Below are 23911 nucleotides of genomic sequence, written 5' to 3'. Positions count from 1 at the left end.
TTATTTAGGGAAAGGTAGGATCATGTTTTTACATGTATACATGTTGTATGCAGGCTAGTGTTCCGGATTCCCTTAGGATAGTATCTTACACAGGGATACATATGTATCTATGAAAGTTGATCAGGTTCTGAGCATGCTCAGAAAGGGAAATATAATTCCGAGATGTAATCTTCTTTTTTTCATATCTCAACCATATTTTCCATTGGTTGTACAGGGATATTGATATGTCTTGGTTATGTCTTTTTGAACCTAGAGGACTCGCAGTACTGAGTATTACCATGATTACAGTGGTAGAAACTAACATTTTTAGTCCACTAGTCCTTATAATGCTAACATATATCAAAACCCTTAAACAATGGCAAATGTTAAAAATGGCAAATTTCTTCTAGTCCTTATTATACCTTAACCATTGGCCAGGACTAGTGCCGGTTTCTATCACTGGAGTAATAAGGTTACCAGGCTTGTGACACATGCACACTTCACTTGATTTCCAAGAAGTGTCAAATCATTGTACACAGCAGTAGAAACTAACATTTTACATCCACTAGTCTTTATAATGATAACACATAGCCAAACTCTTAAAAATGGCAAATTTCCAATTGTCCTTATATATAATACCTTAACTATTTGGCACTTTGACACGGACTACAGAACTAGTGCCAGTTTAATTACTGGTACATGCCCAAAAGATTAATAATATTATCATGATTATGGTGGGGATTGAAGAAAATATAAAAAATATGTTACCCAGCACTTTTATTGTTGCAATTTAATTATTCAACCCCCATTTTCTTTTGTGTCTGACAGGACTTGCAGTGTAAATTATTTGTATCCATTCCCGGTTTGTATGTGTATAGGCTGCAATGTCTGATTATAGAACCCTGTTTATACTGCCATGCCAGTAGCCTGAATTTGGTTTGGACTGTTGACCACATCAACTCAAGCCCTATTCCACAAGGTTGTATGGTGTTGGTAGATAGGAGAGCCAGGTAGCTGGCCCTGTGTGTTGACCTTAATCAATCAAACCGGTAATGTAAGCCATCAACAGGTATTATCCACAGCTAGGTAACAATTCAGGTAGGTGTGGGGTACTGTAATACACACTCTGCAGTTTCTATGCCCAACATACTGAGGGACACTTACATGGGTTGGCTTGATACAACTATTCCTTTCATTGATAGAGGGATAATGTAAGACTAGGCAGCTATAGCAAACTGCTGTCAAATTGTATTTATTATGTTCAGATACTCAACTATTCAATAATGACAAGTGTAATAAACTTTTGGTATATTTGTATGTAGTGTAATTTTGAATGAAAAAAATAGACATGTATATTCACTGACTTTTCTTTACATGTTGTGTGCAGTGTAGTAGGTGCACAGAACAAAGTTCTGTCCTTTTGGCTGGAGTACAGACATGTGATATTCTCTATTTTATTAGGGAAATTAGTCCCTCATGTGGATTTAAGAGTGAAATAGGTCTCTAGTCGCTGGTCATAAGGACAGACGAATGAGGATTGGGTGTTCACAATGCATTGGGGCAGTGGGGTAGTCTAGTGGTTAGAGAGTTCGCTCGTCACACCGAAGATCCAGGTTCGATTCCCCACATGTGTACAATGTGAGAAGCCCATTTCTGGTGTTCCCTGCCGTGATATTGCTGGAATATTGCTAAAAACGGTGTAAAACCACACTCACTCACTTACTCACAACAGTGAAGGCGGCGGTTGGGTAGCCTAGTGGTTAAAGCGTTCGCTCATCACGCCTAAGACCCAGGTTCGATTCCCGACATGGGAATGATGTGTGAAGCCCATTTCTGGTGTCCCCCGCCGTGGTATTGCTGGAATATTGCTAAAAGTGGCGTAAATCCACACTCACTCACTCACTCACTCACTCACTCACTCACTGAAGAAATAATTTTGTAAAAATGGTATATATTCAAATTGTATACTCTGCATGATAGTCAGCATAGTCATAAATTATGAGTTGTATCATACACAAAAAGGCAATGAGTTTGTGTTCTTCAGACGAATGTATAAAATCAGTTAAAGTTGGAAACTCTTCAAAGTTTTCAATTCTCTAATCAAATGCTTCCAGTAATGATATGACTCCCGTAATTCATGAATAATTTACTTGAGACATGCCACAACCTAGCATTTAACACTCGCTCAAACCACAAAGTAGCTACTTTCATGATATGGCAATACATAGCTGTTGATACAATATTCTTGTATTGATTTGCTAAGGCGATTTTCATTCTGTCTGAATCCTGAGTCTATGCTACCTCCATGTTATAATCAAACTTTATTTTTATGATATCCTTCAACTTGCTCATGTTTTATATCTGTCTTAGACTCTTAGAGTTTATGAGTTGGATACTCAAGTGTCACTTTAAAAAAAAATATATAAAAATATATATATATATATAAAGCCAGAAAACCGTCTAGAGATCAAGCAAACTAAACTGAAACTGATTCAAAGGTTTTTAGCATGTTTAGTGGCAAATGTTTGAGGCATGCACAAAACCAAGATGGACAACATTCAAGATTCAATCAAAAAATGTCTGTGTTAATACTTAAACATTACTGTATACCATATTTCATATTGTTGTAAATCTTGACTGACCTCATCATGATGATGCTCATGTATCATGTAGATACAAATAGTAAGGGTATCTCCTAAAGGTTCTATGTGGCAATAGGTGACCCTATCGACACATTCGAGACATTGTCATATGCATGTATAGATGCAGCCATTTTGAGATATATTTTTTTTTTTGATTTTGTTGTTCATGTTGTTTACACAACAAATAAGATTTGACAATATTAGTATTGCTTTTAGATATTTTTTTTCATACCAATAGCTTTAACTGTGGTCAATGAACTCGTCAAAAAGGTTGTCGTTGACAGTTTTGTTGGTGCATCATTCAGTTTTGAAGGGCTTTGCAGTAGAAAGTCAGTACCTTGTCCACTGATAACTGTGATGTAGTGCAAGTCCAGGGGCCTAATGTACCAGGCGGGTCATGCTCTTTTCCACCATGTACCTGTCAGCTTTTTGGCAACTGTGAAACTGGAATTCACATTCTGAAAGCGTGGCCAACTTAATACAGTACGTAATATTTGAACTTACATATCTCACAGCTTTATGAACAAATAAGGTAACATGAGCTGAGGTTTGTGTTGATAGTTCCTGTGACAGCAGAGACACACTGCATTAGTCACAGCATGGATGGGGATGATACCACTTGATGAACTGTATCAACAGTTCAAATAAAGGAGTTTACTGGGCTAGTCGTGACGCAAGTTAAATTACCTGGGCAACACAGGTGCAGGAATTTCTGGTGTTATTGTGAGATGGGTGGGAATTCAGTTGGGGGATGCGTGTCCTCATTTGGTGTTGACAGTTTGCTCTCTGGACATTAATGTTGGAGCAGGATGGACAGACAGCTGGGTAGTGAGGTAGAGATTTCCCTTGTGTTTCGAATGTGTGGTGAACGGTGTAGAATGTATTAAGTGTCCTTAGTCCAATCGGTTCAGTTAACATCTGTGTCTTTCACAGCATTTGTCAGATTTGTTATTGCTGAGCGCAGCATTAAACAACAAACATAAACATGATAAACAAGCATAAATTCAAATTCCATTCATTCAAAACAATGTATCTATATTAGGGCTGGGACAATACACCGACTGTGTGATCTGATATGTATCACAATACTTGCATGTGCTCTTAGTGTAAGCCAACTTTTTCATAGACAGGATGGCCAAATAGCTGGCACACTGACGATTTACATTTGGCAGTGTCAAGTATGGTGCAATTGATGAAAATATTTACGTTTTCACTTCTAATTAGTGTTTCATGTAACTGGTATTACAGCAAACATTTAAGATATGTATCGGTATTTGTTACTTAGTGTGCCACTGTGCTTGATACTTTTATATATTAGAAACAAAATCGCTACCCACTGATGTATCAGTGTATCGTCCCACCACTAACCTTTATGGTCCTAGCAAAACCCTTGAGCTATGGTTTGATTACAGCACTTTGCATGTTCTTGAACTGCTGAAAAAGTTATTTATTTTTCATGGTCCTGAGGACTTAACCATGTTAACTGTACATAACACGCCTATCTGAAAGTAGATGAATACAATACATAGCTACTACTCATGTCATTAAATATTATGAAAGACCAGGTTGAGTGTACAAAGTAGGAAGAAGCTATGACATGAACCTGATCAACTGCTGATGTCAACTAGAATCTGCAAATGACAAGTCGAGATTATATTATATTGAACATGTTGAAAGTGCAAGATATTTGCAGATGAATCATTTCAGTTTTCGGTGATGCTTCACTGCTGTCAGACCTCCATAATCTGTCAGCAGACAGAAGTGCTCGTATTAGCCTTCACATCTGAATTTGGCTGTCTCTGCATCAGCCTTAAACATCTTCCACATCAATAGCTCATGCTTGAACATTTCTCAAAGCTTTTTCAGCGTGAGCATTCATTCCGGATATGAATTTGCCTCTGCTCAATTACAAACTTAATTATATTCAGTTTTAAGTTTGAATAACCATCATGCCATTTTTCATGTTAAATAATTAGAAAAAATGATATGTCAATAATACGCTCTTCTTGTATTGGACAAGACATGTTCCTGTTTAGCAGCATTGCTATCACTGGGTAATCTCAAAGCAGTGCCCCGATGGCATTGGCTGAAAAAGGAATCCATTTAAGCGACAGACACAGGAATATTTGTGTGTTTTTTGTATGAAGATGAGCGTGAGAGACTAGACTGAGGCTGTGCATCACATGGTCCGTCCTCTGAATCATCCTGCCCAGCCAGATGGTTAAAAACTTTTTTGTCTGCTTCCTACACCCTTAGACCTCTGGGAAAGTTTGAAACCTGATCTCCTCTGTTATACAGCGATGTGAAGGAAGGTGCACACATGTGCTTCTTGTGTGAGAATGCATTTCACACGGAGGGACCATCTCATGCTTAGCACTTGTCTAAATATCCAAGAACAGTTTTCAGTACTGTGGTGTTGGTGGCCGATTTGACATTACACAGTTGTGTGTGAATGTGTTCAAAAGATATCCAGGTTGTTGTTTGAAATTCTTATAATGGTCAACAGATTGCGGGAAAAAAATATTATTAAAAGTGTTTTTGTGATGATCCCTTGGTGCCATACATGTTCCTTTCCACTACACATGCACTTTGTGTTCATTAAGCATCCAGTCTTCATATGTGAAGTGACTGAAGGTTACATTATAGTGTAACTAGTCCTGAACTAGAGTGAATTTATGAATTTGAAATGAAATATTATCAGTCTGTTGTATCCTAATCATCAAATTGGTGTCAAATTTCATTTTTGAAGAAGGGGAAGTAACTCATCCAGGTATCAGTCCTTATACTGAGGCACTGTTAGTCATGTAATACTAGCAGGTCTGAGATAAGTTTTATGAGCATCATGCTTAACATCAAAAGTGATGGAGGATCATATTCCTTGTGATGTAGATGTGGTAGACCATTACACTACACAAAACCTCAACTGAGATGGTTTGTTAGCTCTACCATGATCGATGTGGATTATTGATAAATGTCGCCCACAAATAGCCATGTTGATGAAGGAAGCTTGGATCTAGAGTGTCAAGTAAGTCATGCTTTGTGTATTTGTGTGAAGGATGTAGGAAGGTGATGTGTTATGTTTAATTGATTTTATCAGTGATCTTGCTGATATACATTGTAATCTCTCTAAGAGAAAAGATCTTCACAAGATATTTATGTCTTGTTGTATAGCGTGTATGGTGGTAGGGCTGTGAGGAAGATATGTTTGGGTTATTGATAGTGCTATTTAAAGATTTTCTGTTGTGTTATGTTTCAGAGTAATTTTGTCTATAGCCATGATAACTGGAATCCAGGAACTGTATCATGATTATTGTGTTGTGATACAGTGAAACCCTTTTAATCTTGAGCATGTTGAGTAGACCGTTCCTAATGAAATCGTCAGGATTAACACATTTTCTGATTAGTGAGTCCTAATATGTAATAATCATGATAATGGTATACATGGATAGCATATATATACACAGATAGAATTTAACCATGAAAATTTACTAGCCCTCAGGATATCTTTAATGCTAACTTAACTGGTGGGCTAGAGGGCTAGTGCTAATTTCTATCCCTGCATAATATAGATGCTTCCAACTACAGTTGTAGAGACAACAGGGTTTCCTGTTGGAGGGTTCGGACTAAAAAGGCATCAATGGGTATTGAAATGTTGCTTTGTAAATGATCTGTTGTATTTACAGTCACTGTGTTAAGAAGATTCATTGAGAAAAAATGATGCAGATTTGTTCTAACCATGTCAATTTGTTTCTTCATCCCAGTGCCATAGATCGATGCTCATGATGTCAATCACTGGATTGTCTGATCCAGACAGACCACTGTCATTTAGCTGGAAAATTGCTGAGTGTGGCTTTAACAAACAAACATCATGTTAATATTAGAAGTTACAAAAGTGGTTATCTGCCTACCATAATGTACATTACCTAGAGCTAAATATAACTTTGAAATACATTATATATATACACTGGTAACTGGCAAGACTAAGGCAGCACAGGCCCGTATGTATACGAGGCCCCTGGAGATTGGGTCTGACTGTGTCCATGCTGGTATATGGACAATAAGTGTCATCCCCTGGTGATCAGAGGTGTGTGCACAGCCGGACCAGGTTATTAGCTGTGTAGTCCTGTTGTGGGGATACAACTTGGACTGTAAGATGAAGATAATGACAGTTTGTTGTGGAGGGGAAGTGAAGTAAACAGTTCGAGTTATGACTCACTGAAGACATATTTCATAATAAGCTGGGCACAACGTTCAACATGTTTTAGTAGTACTGGTGTAATCCTGGTGACATGTTGTGCCCACAATCTAAAAGTGATTATTAGAATAAACATATTGTTCCATTCTGATAGTTCTATTATATTGTTTAAGTTTCATTCACAATGTGTTTCAAAAGAATGATGCAGGGATAATTCTAGGGTTGGGCCTTGTGCTTTAAGCCCCTAAATTTGAAAAATGGCCCACATTATCAAATACGATGGGGCATTTTAACAGTTGGGGACCTCTGGAATATTTGAAATTTTCACATAAAGGGCCCATGCCAGAAAATGCCAAGAGTGAACCCTGATGATGTATGCATTCAGATTCACTATAAAATCTTAAACTTCTGTAGAAATGAATATTTGGATGATTGTCATTTTATGCACCAGCTCCTCTTTAAAATTTTCTTATCATCTTACAGTGTTAAAAATTAAGCTTGAAATTCCAAGTGTCCTTGCCATAATCCTAATGTTCCCTAATGTTAAAAGAATTATATTTAAAGGGTCCCTAGATTTAATTTCTAAATCAGCTGAAATGAGCGCCCCTTGACCCCTTTGTTTCTAACACTGTCATATAACCTTATTAATAGTTGTACTACATCTTTATCTGTTAAATCAATGACCCCTGATTCACCCTATACCCAAGATGACTCAGTGAGCCATGAGGTGTTCTTTTAGATACAGTAGACATAGGTACATTCCAAGCATTGAGCCATTGATCGTGTTGATTAACCAGAATACCGATGTTGTGTAAACCTTGATTTATACCTACACTGTAAAGTGTGTCACTACCACAGTGTAAACCAACACTGATCAGACACTGAGTGCTTTGATTACACAGGTGAATTTACACCCCTTCCACCTGGGACTGGTTGAGAGATTAACAACAAGATAGGAGATGATCGTTTCCCTGTTTGCCAGAATCATGAAGAAGGCTCCCCCACTTGCACGAGGTAGATATATAAACTCTCAATACAAAACCCTTTTCATCGCATACCTATGCCAACAGAGTGGGTATCACCTGGATTTGGCCGTGTAAACTGAACCAGCGTGTATAAATAGGCAGCAAGTCTTCCACTTATTTAAGGACGATGTGCAAACTTGTTTTATCCCAGACTGTCAACATGAAACGTCTACAAGTATTTCCAGTGTGTAGCCAGTGCATGTGTAACATGGTCACATACTTTGGTCAGTGTGGAGAGATGGGGCAGGCAGCTAGTGATGAATGGAATGTGCTCACTCAAGCGCTTTTTCTACTATTGTGCATTGTGTTCTGTTATGTGCAGAAAATAACACTCTGTGTTAGTTTTCGCAGCTTTCTGCCTAGAAAAATAAAAGTACACCAGAATACATTTTCATGGCATAAGTTGTCTGATACGAGGTATGTGCCTTGGTTTTGCCCAGCTATGCTGTATTGTGGTAACTGGGTACAGAGTAGGTGCCTGGTACTAGATGCAGCTGATTCTCACCAATTGAGGTGCAATGATATAAATCAGAGCCATGTACACCTTGCATTGATTTACTTATTCCAAACTCTGTAAACATCTGCTGTCCTTGAGAGAGTATTTCTGACATGTCATGGTAATCAAGGTCATGGCGGCAATGCTTGGAAGTATTTTATAAGATTGACAAAAATAAAAGCTCAAATGCATCCATGAATTGTGAAACAGTACTTCCAGTTTGACTTTGGTACCAATAATTTTCTAGAAGATTCTTTACAGCCAGACTTGCCTCCGATCTGGTTATCTGGAGTAACCCTCTTTATGCAATCGAAAGCAATGCAGACATGACTGCATATATCCAGTTTTCTATATATCTTCAATTGGAAAGTTTTCCAGCAGTTGTCAATGCAACATTGTATCCATGTCTTACACTTGTATGTGTACTAACATTGAGAGCATATTTCAATATGTTGTTTATCATGGTGATGAGCTGTAACAGGGTGTAGGTGTAGCCATGTCATTCAGGAGTTGGCTAGGCAAGCTGAAGGCCCTGGTTTGATTCCCAGCATGGGTATAGTGTGTGAAGCCTTTTCCCAGTGTTCTCAGTCTTGATGTTGCTGGAATATTGGGTCATAAGACCGAACTCACTCACTAACTTTGAACTGCTTAGTAATACTTTCCACTACTGTGTGTGCTGGATGATACTGTGCACCATGCAGCAGCACTGGGTTCCTCCAAGATATCACAGAACTGCTCCATCTTCATCTGTTGTGAGGGGATTGCCTTGTCAGCCATACATATTTGTCATCAACTAAGTCAAACTTAATTAGTTCTATGCTAGTATGATGAATAATCACACATGTTCCATGCTCTTTAGTTCATGTTGTCAAGTACATGAATAACCTCAGCATTTCAGTAAACTGCATCCTTCTTACAATTTGCTGTTATGATTGAAGATTAGATATGGTTCTTCATGGAACAAAGTCGTTGATGGAGGGGAGCAAACCAGATGGGGAGAAGTTAATCAGACAGAATCTCACTGCTTATTGTGTTGTGAAGGATCACCAACATACACTGGCTTTATTTTGCTGCAAAACTTTCAGAGATTTGTAAACACAGATCAGTTCTGAATGACTGCTATAATTCAAGATAAGTTTTATTACTGGTGTCAGTTGCTTTTGGCTTGCTTCTCTGAACCTCATGCATCAGTGGTCACAATGAAAGCTCAAAATAGACAGCACATATGTTCAAGTTCTCTAAGGTATAAAACCATGTATTATCAATTTGTATGAACCTGTCTGATATTTCTCATAATTGTGACATAGTTTCAGTATTTTAATTTGAGTTAATTTTAAATTCATTGTATTTTCATTAAAACAGTCTCTCTTAGTGCTTAGCATTGGGCTCGATTGAGCTATATAAAACATGCACCAGTGCAACCTGTTATTGAAAGGTGCATCCTGATATTTATGTCTACTTTCACCAAGTGCATGTATTAAAAAAGACAAACAACCCTTATTTGACCACACAACATAGACTTTTGAACACACTCAGTACCTTAATTTACCATACTGCATCCCTGTGTTGGGTAATTTGTGATGCATGCTTTCTTGGGCTTGACATCATTAAAATATTGGTACCGGTACTTCAAAATTATGTGCACATGTTCCTATTACGTTTTACAGCAATACACATTAATTTATGGAAAATCATGACACTGTCATAAGAGGCATCAGATTATATTTATCAAAACTAGTTTATGCATCTGTGTTTCAAATTTTAGAAAATTATGGGACGAGGGTGCATCTTGGTTTTGTCTGGTGCAGCTAGGTAATTATGTTAACATGCACCTGGTGCAAGTTAAATCAGGTTGTTTTTTATGTCTGTCTATCTATGTGACATGAACAAAAAAAACATAGTCATATTCTTGAATTGAAAATCTTATTTAACCTTGTTATTTATTAATTTGACTCAGATTATAGGCAGAAAATAACTTGAACTTATGAGTGTCAGTTGGCAAATTTAGCCACTAGTCCAAAGCCTGAGGCTAGTAGAAATCTTTTTTGATCTAGTAGGCTAAGCTAATAATAGTCCTTATAATAACACTAAAATCTGAAAATGATGCTTTAGAGCAAAGTTCAGGCTATTGGACTGAAAAAGGTCCTTGAACAGATTGTTGTGTTATTGCAAAAATGTTCAGTAAAAGTTTACATTGTAAATTAGTTAGTAAGTAACAATTTCATCAAGTTCATTTAATCATCATCCTACCAAGCTATTCAGAATTAAAGGGAGTCCTTGAGGTTGGCTGCAATAGTATTTGAATCTTGGGACCCTATAAATCTTTAACTTTTAATGTTGGAGTTATGACAAGGACCTGAATAGCCAGAAGGGGCTGAAAATATCCCCCATATTTAAAAGTCTAATACCATATACGTTGAACTGCTTGCTCATCATATGCATTAAGAATAGTTATTGTAGGGGCCATTCATTCAGTGCCCCATCCAAGATAGCTGACATTGATGTCTAACATGAACACATGTCTCTATTATTGATCCTTCATGAGGAACCTGCCAGCCATGCCTACAATGAGAGTGTTTTTATTTATCTCTCCCATCAAAACCTGCAAGTACAAGGAGGCGAGTGTGTTTTTGTCCATCTCTGTTTGTGGCCCAGTAAGGCAAAGACTTGGGATTAAACAGTTCAGTAAAAATCTATTCATGTCGTCATTCCTGACTTGATTTTCATTTTGGATAAGAAACGCTTGTTGCTTCTGCTTGACATGTGTCATTCATGCAAGGAAACTCTGATGACTTGCTTTTTGGGAGCATACAAAGGTGTCCATTCAAATGTTGGGCATCCTGTGAGGCTTTGTGTATTTGAGTAGGGCCTAATTTGAATATTTATTGTTTGTGGTGATGTATAAGGGGAATACAGTGAAGACGTCTCACCTGTAAAGTTGTTGGGGGATGCCACTGACCTCCTGATCTCTAGGCTTTGCTTCAACATGCTGCGTGTCGAAGCTTGTGCGGATTGATGGACAAATACAAACTTTGGTGTGCTCCTAAATGAGTGAACTGTTTGGTTGCATCAGCTATCAATTGGAAAAGGAATATTTTTCATGCATGGATTTTGAAGAATAATCCTTTTACCTGTTTTCAATCTGGCTGTGGTTAGATATTCATGATTAAGAGATTATCTATATTGGTGTGAGGATTTATTATTTGGACGACCACTTAACAGAAGCTATCCATTGTTGGAGTTGCATACATCATGGGATTCTGAGGACTTCCATTCAAGTCATGCTTGTGCACCGATCACAATATCTTGTTGGGAGAAGGTGCCACTGAAGATCTATGAATATATTCAGATTGACCTCAATCTCAACCATATCTACAGTTTGGATCTGTTTGATTGCTTTTTTAATGATGGTTGCCTTTCTGTAAGGTATGTCATGTTTAGGGTGCAAATTCTCAATGTAACCCTTTGATGGGACTTGACATGCTCAACTTTTGTATTGAGGCTCAAAATTGACTTTTGGAAGGTGAGGAAAGGCACTTGGAATGTAAATGCGTGATTGTTGACTTTCTTATTTACTGTCAAGGAGAGACACATTCTTCAGTAAGACATATTTGACTGTCTGCACAATCTGTTTATCATTTCAACATGAACAACTTAGGACACACTTAGCATAGGCTGAGTTGCAAGAAGGTCATCTTGTCTTGTGGAGGAAAATATTACACACAACATTCTGTCTAAGCTTGACTTCAGGTATAAATTTTTCATTTAGTAAAGGCAAAGGTTTTGAAGTAAGCCGGTGTTGCCAAGACAACTAACTTCCTCTCATTATGCTGACTTGAGAGTGTGACAGAATTGGTCATGTGGAAGAAGATGCTCAATAAGTAGCTAAATATCAAATTTTTATCCTATTTAGTTTTCAACTTTTATTTTTCTAAACTATCTACAAGAAGTTCCTTGACCATTACCACCCAGCAGACTCTGGCCTCCTCAGATGGTCTGATGCCTGGAACATTCTTCCAGTATTTATTATTCACAACAGTCTGACCCTACAGCAAGGTATTTGGACGATGACCAAAGTTTCATTGATCTAATTTCATTTTACCCACAGACCTGGAACCTGCGTCTGTGTGAGGTCAGATGGGACGTGGCAACCTCCTGGTGGTAGATGTATTGATCTTGTGCAGGAAATTAATATTGTATTAATGAAAGAATATTCTGCTTTGGCATGATTACATCATTGTCAGACGATGAAGTGCAAACCCATCCACCCCATCGATCTACGTTCATGTTCGGGGAGACACATAATGAGGAGTATATTGGAAGACATTGTGATGCAACGTGGAGACATTTGAGTGACATACCTGTTGGACAAGGAATGGTTGTTTCTCATCTTTCCACCTTAAACCTATTGATCCATATGTGGCAACAGAAAATGTTAGTTCTCGCTGAGTCAGCAAAGTAAGGGCTGTCTGGGACCAGGTTGACTAATCAACATTATCAAGGACCAGATCCTAGAGAGGTTTTCTCTATCTGTGGTGTCTACTAATGGGTTCTTCCTGCTGAGGTCAGTGTGAACTGTAGTGTTATGGGAATGAACAGATAAGTACAATCTATATTACCTGTACTCTTGCCACACTGGAACTATCGTTTGTCACGGAATTGATTGCAGGTCCCATTCTGTGAGCCTGGATGTTTTGTGACCAGTGCATTCTTGTCAAAACGGTGCTACCTGTGTGTTACCTGACTTGTAGAATCATGGGATCAGTAGACATGCCTTGTATGCTAACATGTGTTAACGAGTGACATCATTGACGTTGCTAATGAGCAGGAGGATTGGTGTGGTTTACCCGGCTTCTATATCCAGGTATTGGGAACCAGCCCATGTTGAATGTATAACAGGATTGAAGTGTCAATGAGAACAGAGGATCAGTGTTAAGTAACTTGATGATAATGCTGTAAGTTGAGTGTTTATCCAAGTCTGATGTAACTGCTGTTGCACTGACTGACAGGCAGAGCAGGTATTTGATTTTCTGTTGACATTCTAGCCTGTGAAGTTCTAGTATGTTGTGACATGAAGGTAAATCAATATTGTGGGCACGGAACAGAATGTGAACCATATAGATATTTAAGAATTTCTAATTTCTGAAGTCTTTGTCTTAACGAAGAGTTACTATGCATGATAAAAACAGAGAAACTGATGAAAGTTCGGTGATGGTGCTAGAGACAAATCACAATAGGGCATTTTCGTAATATTGTCAACTTTTGATATGACATTTAAGGTATCATTACCAAATTTGAGATGAAATTCCCAGGACGTTTTGGATTACATTCAGTCAATGTCCTAGAAATTGAAGAGATTTGAAACTCTGATACTAGTGATAGCCTATAATAACCATTGAAAGTGTATTGTGATGCAGATAAGGGATCTGGCTTGGATTATGTTTATCATAAGTGATAAAATAGATCCCCTTTGATGATGATCAGTGATAATGCATAGTATGTGCTGCTCGCCATGTTGACAGAGGGCTGTCTTATCACCTACCTGTGCATGTTCAGGTAGACACTGTGTTGTGAGTGTCCTGATTCACATTCTACAGATAACGGGGATACACACAGGGTCAGAAGGAGTGCAGGCTTTTCAACTGCATCATGGGCATGTGTTGAATGGGAGGTGATCCGTGACATGTTTCTGTCAGGGCATAAGGAGCAGGTTAGACCCTCCTGGTGACAGTAGATGCCTCTTCCATCAAGATAAATCTCCACAGCCGCAGGTGAAGTGGTAAAAAGTAACTATTTACTGGTAGAGACACTTCCAAGGCTTTATAATCAGTGTGACACAGATTTGTTTTTATTGCTTGGCAAAGTGAAGAAAGGGAGGCGCGTGCTACTGAGGACTATCAAGATTCAGTGTTGATATTATCCTTGAAATATTACTGTTTAGTGACGTTGGACATACAAGCTGATGAGCTGTCGATATCGGACCATGCTGTAAAAAATAATCACCTTTGACTTAAGGAACATTTGATAATTTAGCCATTAAAAGTAAGTGATGGCTTCAGACATTCAGTCATGCGTGAAGGAAACTGACGGAAAGTGTTTTGGTTGTCCTGGACAAGTTTAAGGGTGATTGAAAAAAAGGAGTTTTAATGTTATGTGAATATTTGTGATGATTCCAATTACATGCGTCTACATGGCAGACCTTCATACTGCAATATCACAAACTACAATATACAGTGAATGATGTGCTGAAAGCTTCTATCTTTGTCATGTTTGTGTATAGAGCTGGAGGCTATTCAGAAGATACTTTGTGAACAAGGTTTTGTGGTGTTTTGATACGAGAGGTTTATTTGACGCTGCATACTTGCACACCTATCAGACTCATGTGATTTTCCCAAGAGGTACAGCTATCAAGACAATTTTGTGTGTAGCCTCATACACAAGTAAATGTAATGCAGGCATGGGGGCTGCTGAATTATGAAGTCCGGTTTCCAGCATTGTCTCCTGCACTCACCTGAGGTGTTACAGGTTTTGTATGCAAGTGCAAGTTGACAAGGATTGGCTTTTATAGGTTTTTTTGTTGAGTTGAGGATTTGGTGGTCACTCCCAGGTGTATGTGAAGTCTATTCTGAATAGTGGGATGATAATCACGCTGCGCAGGTTAGAGAAGAATATTTTTACAGACTTGTGATCTAGATTTCATGAAGTAGGTGTGTAACATTTCATATCAAAATTAATTACCCGGTACAGAACTGATGGGAGACAGGAGTGTCATCCCACAACTGAATCTGGTTATTGTGAGAACAAACTGTTGAACTGCAGTTGATTTTACACATCTACATGATCTAGTTTAGAAGAAAGAAGATGATTTGCTTTTATATAGGTACATGGACATATTCTCAAGGAAAATTTGCTGTTGAACTAAAGGTTTTGTGAATATCATGGGCAATGATATTTAATGTAAATTTTATCGAACATTTCAAGCGGTGGGTTCTGGATATACTATCCTCTGTACATGAAACAGCTGTAGTCTGACGGAATAGGAGACATGGAGCCGCATGGAGACTGGATATCTGACTATGATGCAGATTCTCTAGGAGGAGACTCAGGGGGAGAGGAGGATGTGGCCGACACTCATGAATATTGCCAAGGAAGCAGGAGCTTGTGCCACGAGAACAATTGCTTTCACAATGAGGGTAACTGCTTCAGTAATTCTTGGAACGAAGAAGACAAGAATGGTGGCAGGTTAAGTGATGACCCAAACTATGGTGAACTTGGGATGAAAATTGGATACTACAATATTGGACAACCTTGTGATGAATCTGGCTCTGGCATTGGAAGTAATTACATAGACATGACTGCTAAGTCGCCTAGGATTTCAGTACAAGGCCAGCCATATCTAGACAGGACTCTAATCAATCAGTTTCATCATGACACTTCCCACAACAACTATCAGGATGTGCATTGTGATATGAGGGATGTGTCCCAGGTGGAGTCTTGTCAAAGTTCTGTCCAGTACAATCTGGCTGATAATCCCCATTATGATTCTTATATTCATCAAAGAAATAACAATTTGCAATCCAGTCGAGGTCCATTTTCTAATACTCGTGAAACCTTCCATACACATTTACATTCCATGGATATGAACAGGTTTAACTCATTGTCAAGTATTGATGAAGAGCAGCCCATGTTGGTGTCATCTGACCGAGGGGGTGACACCTGGAGAGATTCTTTGAACAAGCAGTTTCAACCACTGCAAACCCATAACCGAACTGGGAAACACATGGTGCTACCTCCCACTCCTCAGATGTCCCCTCCGCATCCTCAACCTCAGGCATACCATCTTCATCCTCAACATAAGGCTCATCCTCAACAGCAGCCTGTGTACATTCCAGCTTACTCATCGGAAGGTCATCACTACCAGTTCCATGGTGAAGGTGTTCAACCTTTCCTCATACATCAACAATCACAAGATCGTTTATTTGTAAATCAGTCACCAGTCAACCATTTGTATCATCCAGGTGCTGATGAATCACCTCACCGTGTTCAACCCTACTTTACTCAGGTTCGGTCTGACTGTGAACCTGAATTGGTTCTTGACTGTCAGGAAAGTGTTACGCCAGAAGACGGTTCAGAACCTTCAGAAACATACCTAGATGTGTATGATGAATTTCATCCACTTCCCCAACCAAATATTCAACCATTGCCACAAGATTTGAAAGGATTACAACTTCCTGAAAATCAAATTGGAGCAAACACTTGCCAATCCCTTCATCGTCTTCCACAGTCTTCAAATGGAAATACTTATTACCAATTTGAAGGAAATGTGCAAAGTCAGCCAGTTTATAGTGCTCAGACAGGTTGTCGGTCATATCAGTGTGTTGAGCCACAGGTTGAACCTAACGTCCTACTTTCACCAGAGGATGAGTTTTATGATGCAGTGGATGATCCTACGCAATATGATGCTGAGAGCCAGAACTTGGAGGGTCATTTTTCAGTAAGTTGGCACAGCTCTAACCTCAACACATAATGTCATTATTTACAGTAGATCATATTTAATAACTGTATCACCATGTTTCAACTTAGCAGATATTAATGTATGCATGTGATATAGTAAAAGCTGTGATTCCTAAGCACTTGTAAATGTCTGAACAGGCAACATGGGAACATAATGCAGTCTGCCACTTGTCCGAAGCCTGAGTCTTGTAAATTCTGTTTGGTATAGTAAGCTCTGTAAACAAAACTCAATATACTAAAAACGTTGTTGAAAACCAAGTTTAGGCTAGCAGGCTCAAAACATATTGGCACAGACTGATTATGCTGAGCAATATTCCATATCATGTTATGTTTATCAATCCAACTGTGAAAATATGAATGTTACAGCCAAGTGGTATCTCTAAACAGAGAGACAAAACTTTCTCATTATATCTCGCACAACTATAGACAGTATGAGGAAAATGGGAGAAAATATTTGTGTGTGAAGAAATGCCACTATAACCTGTTCCAGCCTTAAAGGTGGGCTTATATCTTTGAAAAATATTGTCCTGGAGACTCTCCCTCTCCTCTGTTACAGTTACACTGTTTCACAGGGGAAGTGATACTGTTCAAGCAGTGTGATAGAGTAACAGGAAACTTACTGCACCGAGTGTATAATGCTGTCGGTTAGCCAACCTAACTAGGTGTATAATCACTCAGTTGGTGTTCTGTCGACCTCTCACATAGCATGTGATTGAAAGGTTCAGAGGCTAGAGTAGAAGTAGGGTTCTACTATTGTTGCAGCTTTGAAAAGGCAGAACTTTTATTTAAGGCCTGACTGGAAATAATTAGTTTGCTTGGGTTTAAATTCCGAACAGATTGGATATGTTGTTACTCACTCTTAGAGGGTGTAAAGAATCAAATAAGTGTAGCAATTTATGACAGCCTCATAAATCAGATGGATTATGAGTCATTTTATTTAGGACATCAGGTGTTAAAAAATGCATTGCTTTGATATAAATGACCTCACTTACCCTTATATTAAGAACAAAAAATTCAAGTGGACAGGTCTTTTAACTGTTCAAATGAATGTTGTTGAATAGCAAGTTTGCACTATTTTCATTTTTGAAAAATCACATGGATTGATAAAATAGACAACCTTGTTGTCTATTGTCATAATGAAAGTTAAAGGTTGTGTTGAGGTTGAATCAGTCGAGGGCCAAGTGATTTTCCATTTGGAATAATCCTTTAATACTGAATAGTGTATAATCAGAGACACAACAATATGGCATGATATGGTGTTGATCGTGGTAAGTTCAAAAGTGCAACCCCTTTTGTAGGCAAGCAGTCCATGCCAAAACCTTTGAATCTACTAGATGACTGCTCTTTCAGTATCTCTTTCAGTAGATTGTACCTCGTATATGCTGCTAAAAAAGTTAAGGACCACCTGATTCATTCGTATAACTTAATAGTTCATTTGTCATGGCATGACAAATTAACTATAGCAATATGAAAGAATCGTGTGGTCGTTAACTTCTTTTAAGTACTAATATGGGAGGGACGATGGGATAACCTAGTGATAAAGTGTTCTCTCATCAAGCCAAAGGTGCAGGATTATTTCTCCACTTTGGTATGAGGCACATTTCTGGTGTACCCTGCCGTGATATTGCTAGAATATTGCTCAAAGAGGTGTAAGATTACATTCCCTCACGCCTTACATATGAGCTGTCGGAAGCTTAATAAACTGAAAGAAGACTAGGCTCTGGTTCTGACTTGTGGCTGGTCACAGACGGACCAAGTCACTCATTCTCTACCTAGATTAGCATGACTAGACTGGAGTAGTCATCAACTAAGTCAAAATACTCATGTCATGACATATGCTGTGCAATTTAGTGTTGACATCCAGTAATGCTTTTGACACTTTTGCTCACAGAGTGAAACTGGTCATCCTGGCCTGAATCCAAGTGTCAATTCTTTTGTACAGAACTACCTGTTGCTTGGAGGGAGAGACATTGCTATGCCTTTCATGTAGCAGTGAATGAGGGGACAGGGAGGTTCTTGCCTTGTCTAGTTAATAGACAACTTTGTGGTCTATGGAAGTCGAAGGATGTGTTAAGATAAATCAGTGGAGGGTCATGTGGAATAATCCTTTGACACTGAATAGGACCAAGCATCTTTACAAGCATCTTTACTGAAGATATTGGGTTCCTTTTGATAGAAAGTGTAGAATAGTGTCTTTGTTCAGCAGTTTATTGATGTGGACTAAATTGCTTAGGTTTTTGTCAAAGCAGTCAAATCTGAATAACTAACACACATTGACCAATGGTTTTCTCTTTGGCAGTGTTGTTAGCTAATGTCTCTAATACATAATGTGAAATGTCAATATTTGAATCTCCAATCATTTGATGGTAATAATATATTTTCTGCACATACAACATGTACAGGACACCTGGTGATTATTCCAGTGAGTGCTGTTGACAGTGAAAACACTAAGTTCTGTCTCCCCGTGAAGATCCGGGGTAGAATAGGTCTTCAGCAACCCATACTTGCCATAAAAGGCGACTATGCTTGTCGTAAGAGGCAACTAACTGGATCAGGTGGTCAGGCTCACTGACTTGGTTGATGCATGTCATCGTATCCAAACGAGTAGATCAATGCTCATGATGTCAGTCACTGGAATGTCTGGCCCAGACCCAATTATTTACAGACCACTGTCATATAGCTGGAATATTGCCAAGTGCAGCGTTAAACAACAAACAAAGTTCTGTCTCTTTTGCCAACATAACAAGATTTATCCACAACGCAGGTTTCCTGATTAACAAGGTCCAAACTAACAGGGTTTCACTCTATATGTACCACAGCCTGCAATATTTGAACTAACCACTGTCTCATTTATTGAATATAATTATCCTATACAAATCTCATAAGTTGTATATGTTATATGAGCATACTACTGGTACTTGGGTATATATACATTTATGGATATTAATGAGACACATAAATCACCTGCCTGTTACAGCAAGATACTGAAAGCAGGTGAGATGTCATATCCGATGGATTTCACTGAAGGATCGTTTACAGTATCAGTGTTTTTCTAGGGCACAAAGGTATCTATCTGGTCTGTGGGGCAAAGGTGGCTGGTCCAGTGTTGGACAGTATTTACCACAGTGATCATGGTGATATGGGTCATTGCCTACATCAATGGACAGGATACATGTGGTAGCTAGTCCCAACCTGTAGCAAATATTGGTCATCAACATGATCAGTCTCTCAGCATCAACCAGCTGGAGCCATGTTGTGGTGACATTTACAGGGTTCTGTGTTACTATAAGAAAGGAGCTAAAGTGTGAGATGTTTAACTAAACATGAACTGATGAGACGACCAATAGCCGAGATTAGTACTTTTCTCCAACAAGGCTGCCAGCCAAAAGTCATTTAAATGATTCACTGTCCAGCAGCGCGGAAACTGGCACTGAGTCCTCAAATAGTCCTTGCCAAATTGCCCAATAGTTATGGTATCATAAGGACTGGTAGAAGTTTGCCATTTTGATTGCTATATGTTGTTATGACGACTAGTGGACTAAAATGTTTCTATTGCTGTCCAGTGTTTCTGATAAATGCAAACAAAATGGTACCTTTTATTAAACCATAAATGTAAACATTCATTTACCATTAGAAAGGAATGTGAGAGGTTTTGAGGAAATGTGGTATCTGATGTTCTGATCACAAGTGGGTAAGAATAATAATACTTTTAACAAATAGGAATTCTTGTTATTATATACTTTTTTCATTAAGTTTGTATTCATTGTTTTGAATATCAAACTTAACATACTTAATCTCTCAATTGTGAAATTGTAAAATTCAAAATTTTAATTCAGATAAATTAACAAATTTGGTATTTCATTATGATAATTTATGCAGAGAAAAACAGAAAGGAGACTTACATTATTTCCATGATTACTCAACTGTCAAAACATATAAGTGGTTCAGGATAATCTAAGGGCAGACTTTTTGGATGGAGAATAACTGATCCTTTTCTTTTTATTTAGCTTTTCTCTCTGCCTGTTTTCCTCCAGTATATGGATTTTGGATAGAGCCAGGGCAGATATGGTCATTGTCTATGGCCAATAAAGTTGTTGGTCAGTGACATCAGGGTATGATGACACTGTCTCGGCCAGACCTATGTGTCATGGTGATCTCCCAGCCAAGAGCAGTCTGCACTAAGACAGACATACTGAGCAGTCCACAACCTGCATAGTCTAGGGATGCTTACTGTGCATCCCTTTATCAATGATGTGTCATCAGAGAGTCTCTGTATTGACTTGTGCTGTGCACCATACAGTTTCCCAGTCAAGATGCACAACTAATGCATTTGATACAGTCTGGCATTAATGATTGGAGTGCATGCATGGATAGTCTCATTGATGCAGGGTTTGCTTGAAGTATGTTGGAGTTTATGCTGCCTTGTACAGTACAGATCAATAATTCCATGACCATGCCAGCATATTCATCTGCTGTAGATTTGTGTATAGACAATTGGGCGAGGAGGGTCAGATTAGATGTGAGTTAGTGACTGAGCAAATGTATTTTAAGCTGAGGCAGCGTTAGAAACTGGCACTAGTCCTGTAGTCCTTACCAAACTGCCCAATAGTAAAGGTGTCATAAGGACTAGTAGATATTTGCCATTTTTTAGGGGTTTTGCTATATGTTATCCTTATAAGGACTAGTGGACTGAAACGTGATAACTATATGTATTGTTGTGACATATGTTTGTGAAATAGTATCTGCAAGATATCATTGAGTTTGCGTGAAGTCAGCTGTTGGTACCATTGTTGATGGGAATTGCTGAGAGGTGTTGACATTACTTATGTGGCAATTAATGGCATTAGGTGCAGTATTCTGATATATTTAGGTCACATGTATCCACTAAGTGTTGACCGACAACTATAATGGTGTGTGTGATCAACAACACTGTAAATGTCAAAGTAACCTCAGCTCATGTATGTAACAATGCATCATACTAAACAGAAAACTAGCTGATTGAGCATAGTCATTGTCTAATTCTCGTATAACCACTAATGATATTATTTCGCTGACAAACAGTTTAACAAGTTTTAGATGTGAACAGAGGTGAACTTTGCAGCATGGCAGCCATTGACAGGAAGTAGATACACTGTAATTCTTGCGTCCCTTGAACAACAGTAAATGAAGTCTTTCATTGTCCTATAAATTGCTGTTTAGGGATATTCAATTATCCAAAATGTTTTTGATAAATATTACAGGGCTTTATGCATAAAATTGGCAGTTCTTAGACTATTACCAGTATTAGGAGTGAGGATGGTAGAACAGAGGTTTAAGCACTGATGGGAGTTTGCTATTCAATTGGACATTGCTGATATGCTCCAGTGGAAAAGAAGTAATAAAATATGTGCACCCACAAGATCATGCAGAAATATATCGAAGAGCTTATGCACCCTCACTTTTCAACTATAGAGATCTATTTTGTTTGCTATTTGCTGTCATGTGAAATCTCCTAACAATTTTATTGCTTTACCTAGTGCCTTAAACATGTAAAAGGGCAAAAACAACATCTGTATCTATGTTTATAGTTGGAAAATACCAAGTGATCTTGGTCTCATGAATTACATGTGTTGTAAAGTGCTATTTAGCATTATATGTAATGGGTTATTATTATTGTCATCAAGATTGCTAAAACATTTGGTCCCAAGATTAAAATGCTATTGTAGCAAACCTCAATGACACAACCTTAAGTTCTAACACAGCCAAGGAATAAATGTACAAGGAAGCATTATTATATCCTTCTGGAGGAATCTATGAAATTGGCTCTACATACACATGATAAATTACTGACCAAGCAATATTTGCAGTCTCCAAAGAATGTCAACAAATCACTATGTGATAGATCAGTGGCTGAATCACAGAGTATGACCGTCTGATCAGACATATCAATGGGCTGGACTACTGTCAATGTGGGGACAACAGTAGTCTGGGTGTTGGAGCGCCTGCACGTATTGATCGCTGTGTCAGGACAGTGAGCTGTTCCTTAGAGAGCATTTGTATTGATTATACTCTCTTGAACACATTCCAGGGGCTATCAAAGGGAGGTCACTCTGGCTCTGGGTGATGGAGGTGTTGAACAAATTAAGATTGATGGTGCTTGACACATAATGGAGGCAGGTTTGTTTCAGGCCTGTAATTAGGCTACAGAAACCATTATCTCGTAGGATATTAGCTGCAGTCGGTGATTCGAGACTTGATTGTTTAGGGAGGTGTTCCATATTGTGTTGGTTGGTCAACTCAAGATTGTTACATTAGTACATGTACTATGATTACTGTTTGAGTCTGTGATTAAATTCTATTAAGGGAGACTTGGCTTGTGCCCATTAGCAGTCCTAACAAATATATTCAAGTCATTCAAAATCCATTTTGTTTTGTCTATAAATGATATTGTACTCTGTACATCAATCTAGCAGTTGATATACCAATATCACACACAATGTCTCAGATTGGAACATTGGACTAAGTTAGTAATTACGTCTAGACCAAGAAAATTGGAACCAGATCATGGAGCATTGCCCCCCTTTAATTCAACTTGTCCTAACTTGGTCCTAGGCCATCTTGTCAGTTGGTTTTACTCTTAACATATGGGACATCAGTCTGTGCTCAAGACTAGCACACTAGCCCATACTTGGCTGTTAGCATCATTTTCAGTACTTTCTAGTCTTACTAACTGATCTTACTGACTTACAACACCAAACAAAATGTTACTAGACTCAGGCTTCAGACAAGTATCTAAAGTCGCAGACTGCTAACCCAAAAGAAATGATTTATGAACTAGTGACAGACTGAAATCTTACATGGTTGTTTGTGCTTGAAGTGTATTTCTTTTTTCAAGAACTTTCAATCAGTTTAGCATGTTTAGTATCCTCAATTTGCATTGTAAGGTCCAGGCTTATCTGATTTGAAACGCAAGAAATTAAAAGCATAAAATGTGAACAATACCGGTGCAACATTTGGAAAATCAGAAAATAAGGTTTAGGGTCGTGGACTCCAGATTAGGGTCAGTCGTGAAACTAGAAAC

General features: G+C 38.4%; 1 protein-coding gene across 3 annotated transcripts in view; it reads left to right on the top strand.

Moving 5' to 3' along the window:
• The window catches only part of LOC124139473 (calmodulin-regulated spectrin-associated protein 1-like), a 65554-nt gene that overhangs the window by 3756 nt on the left and 37887 nt on the right, over window positions 1-23911 (top strand). Inside the window, exon 1 of one of the 3 annotated variants that reach the window (XM_048395488.1) lies at window positions 5578-5646. The exons of 1 other annotated variant lie outside the window; for it this stretch is intronic. In XM_048395488.1, coding sequence (XP_048251445.1) covers window positions 5593-5646 — 54 coding nt within the window. In that variant the 5' untranslated portion in view covers window positions 5578-5592. Of the gene's footprint in view, window positions 1-5577; window positions 5647-13067; window positions 16832-23911 lie in introns of those variants that run through there. One more of the 3 variants, XM_046506552.2, reaches the window with a different exon arrangement.

This window comes from Haliotis rufescens, unplaced genomic scaffold, assembly GCF_023055435.1.
Source record: "Haliotis rufescens isolate VD_foot unplaced genomic scaffold, xgHalRufe1.0.p SCAF_1, whole genome shotgun sequence".
Lineage (NCBI taxonomy): Eukaryota > Metazoa > Mollusca > Gastropoda > Lepetellida > Haliotidae > Haliotis > Haliotis rufescens.
Note: the sequence above shows the minus strand (reverse complement) of the source record. Positions and strands in the feature narration are given on the sequence as shown.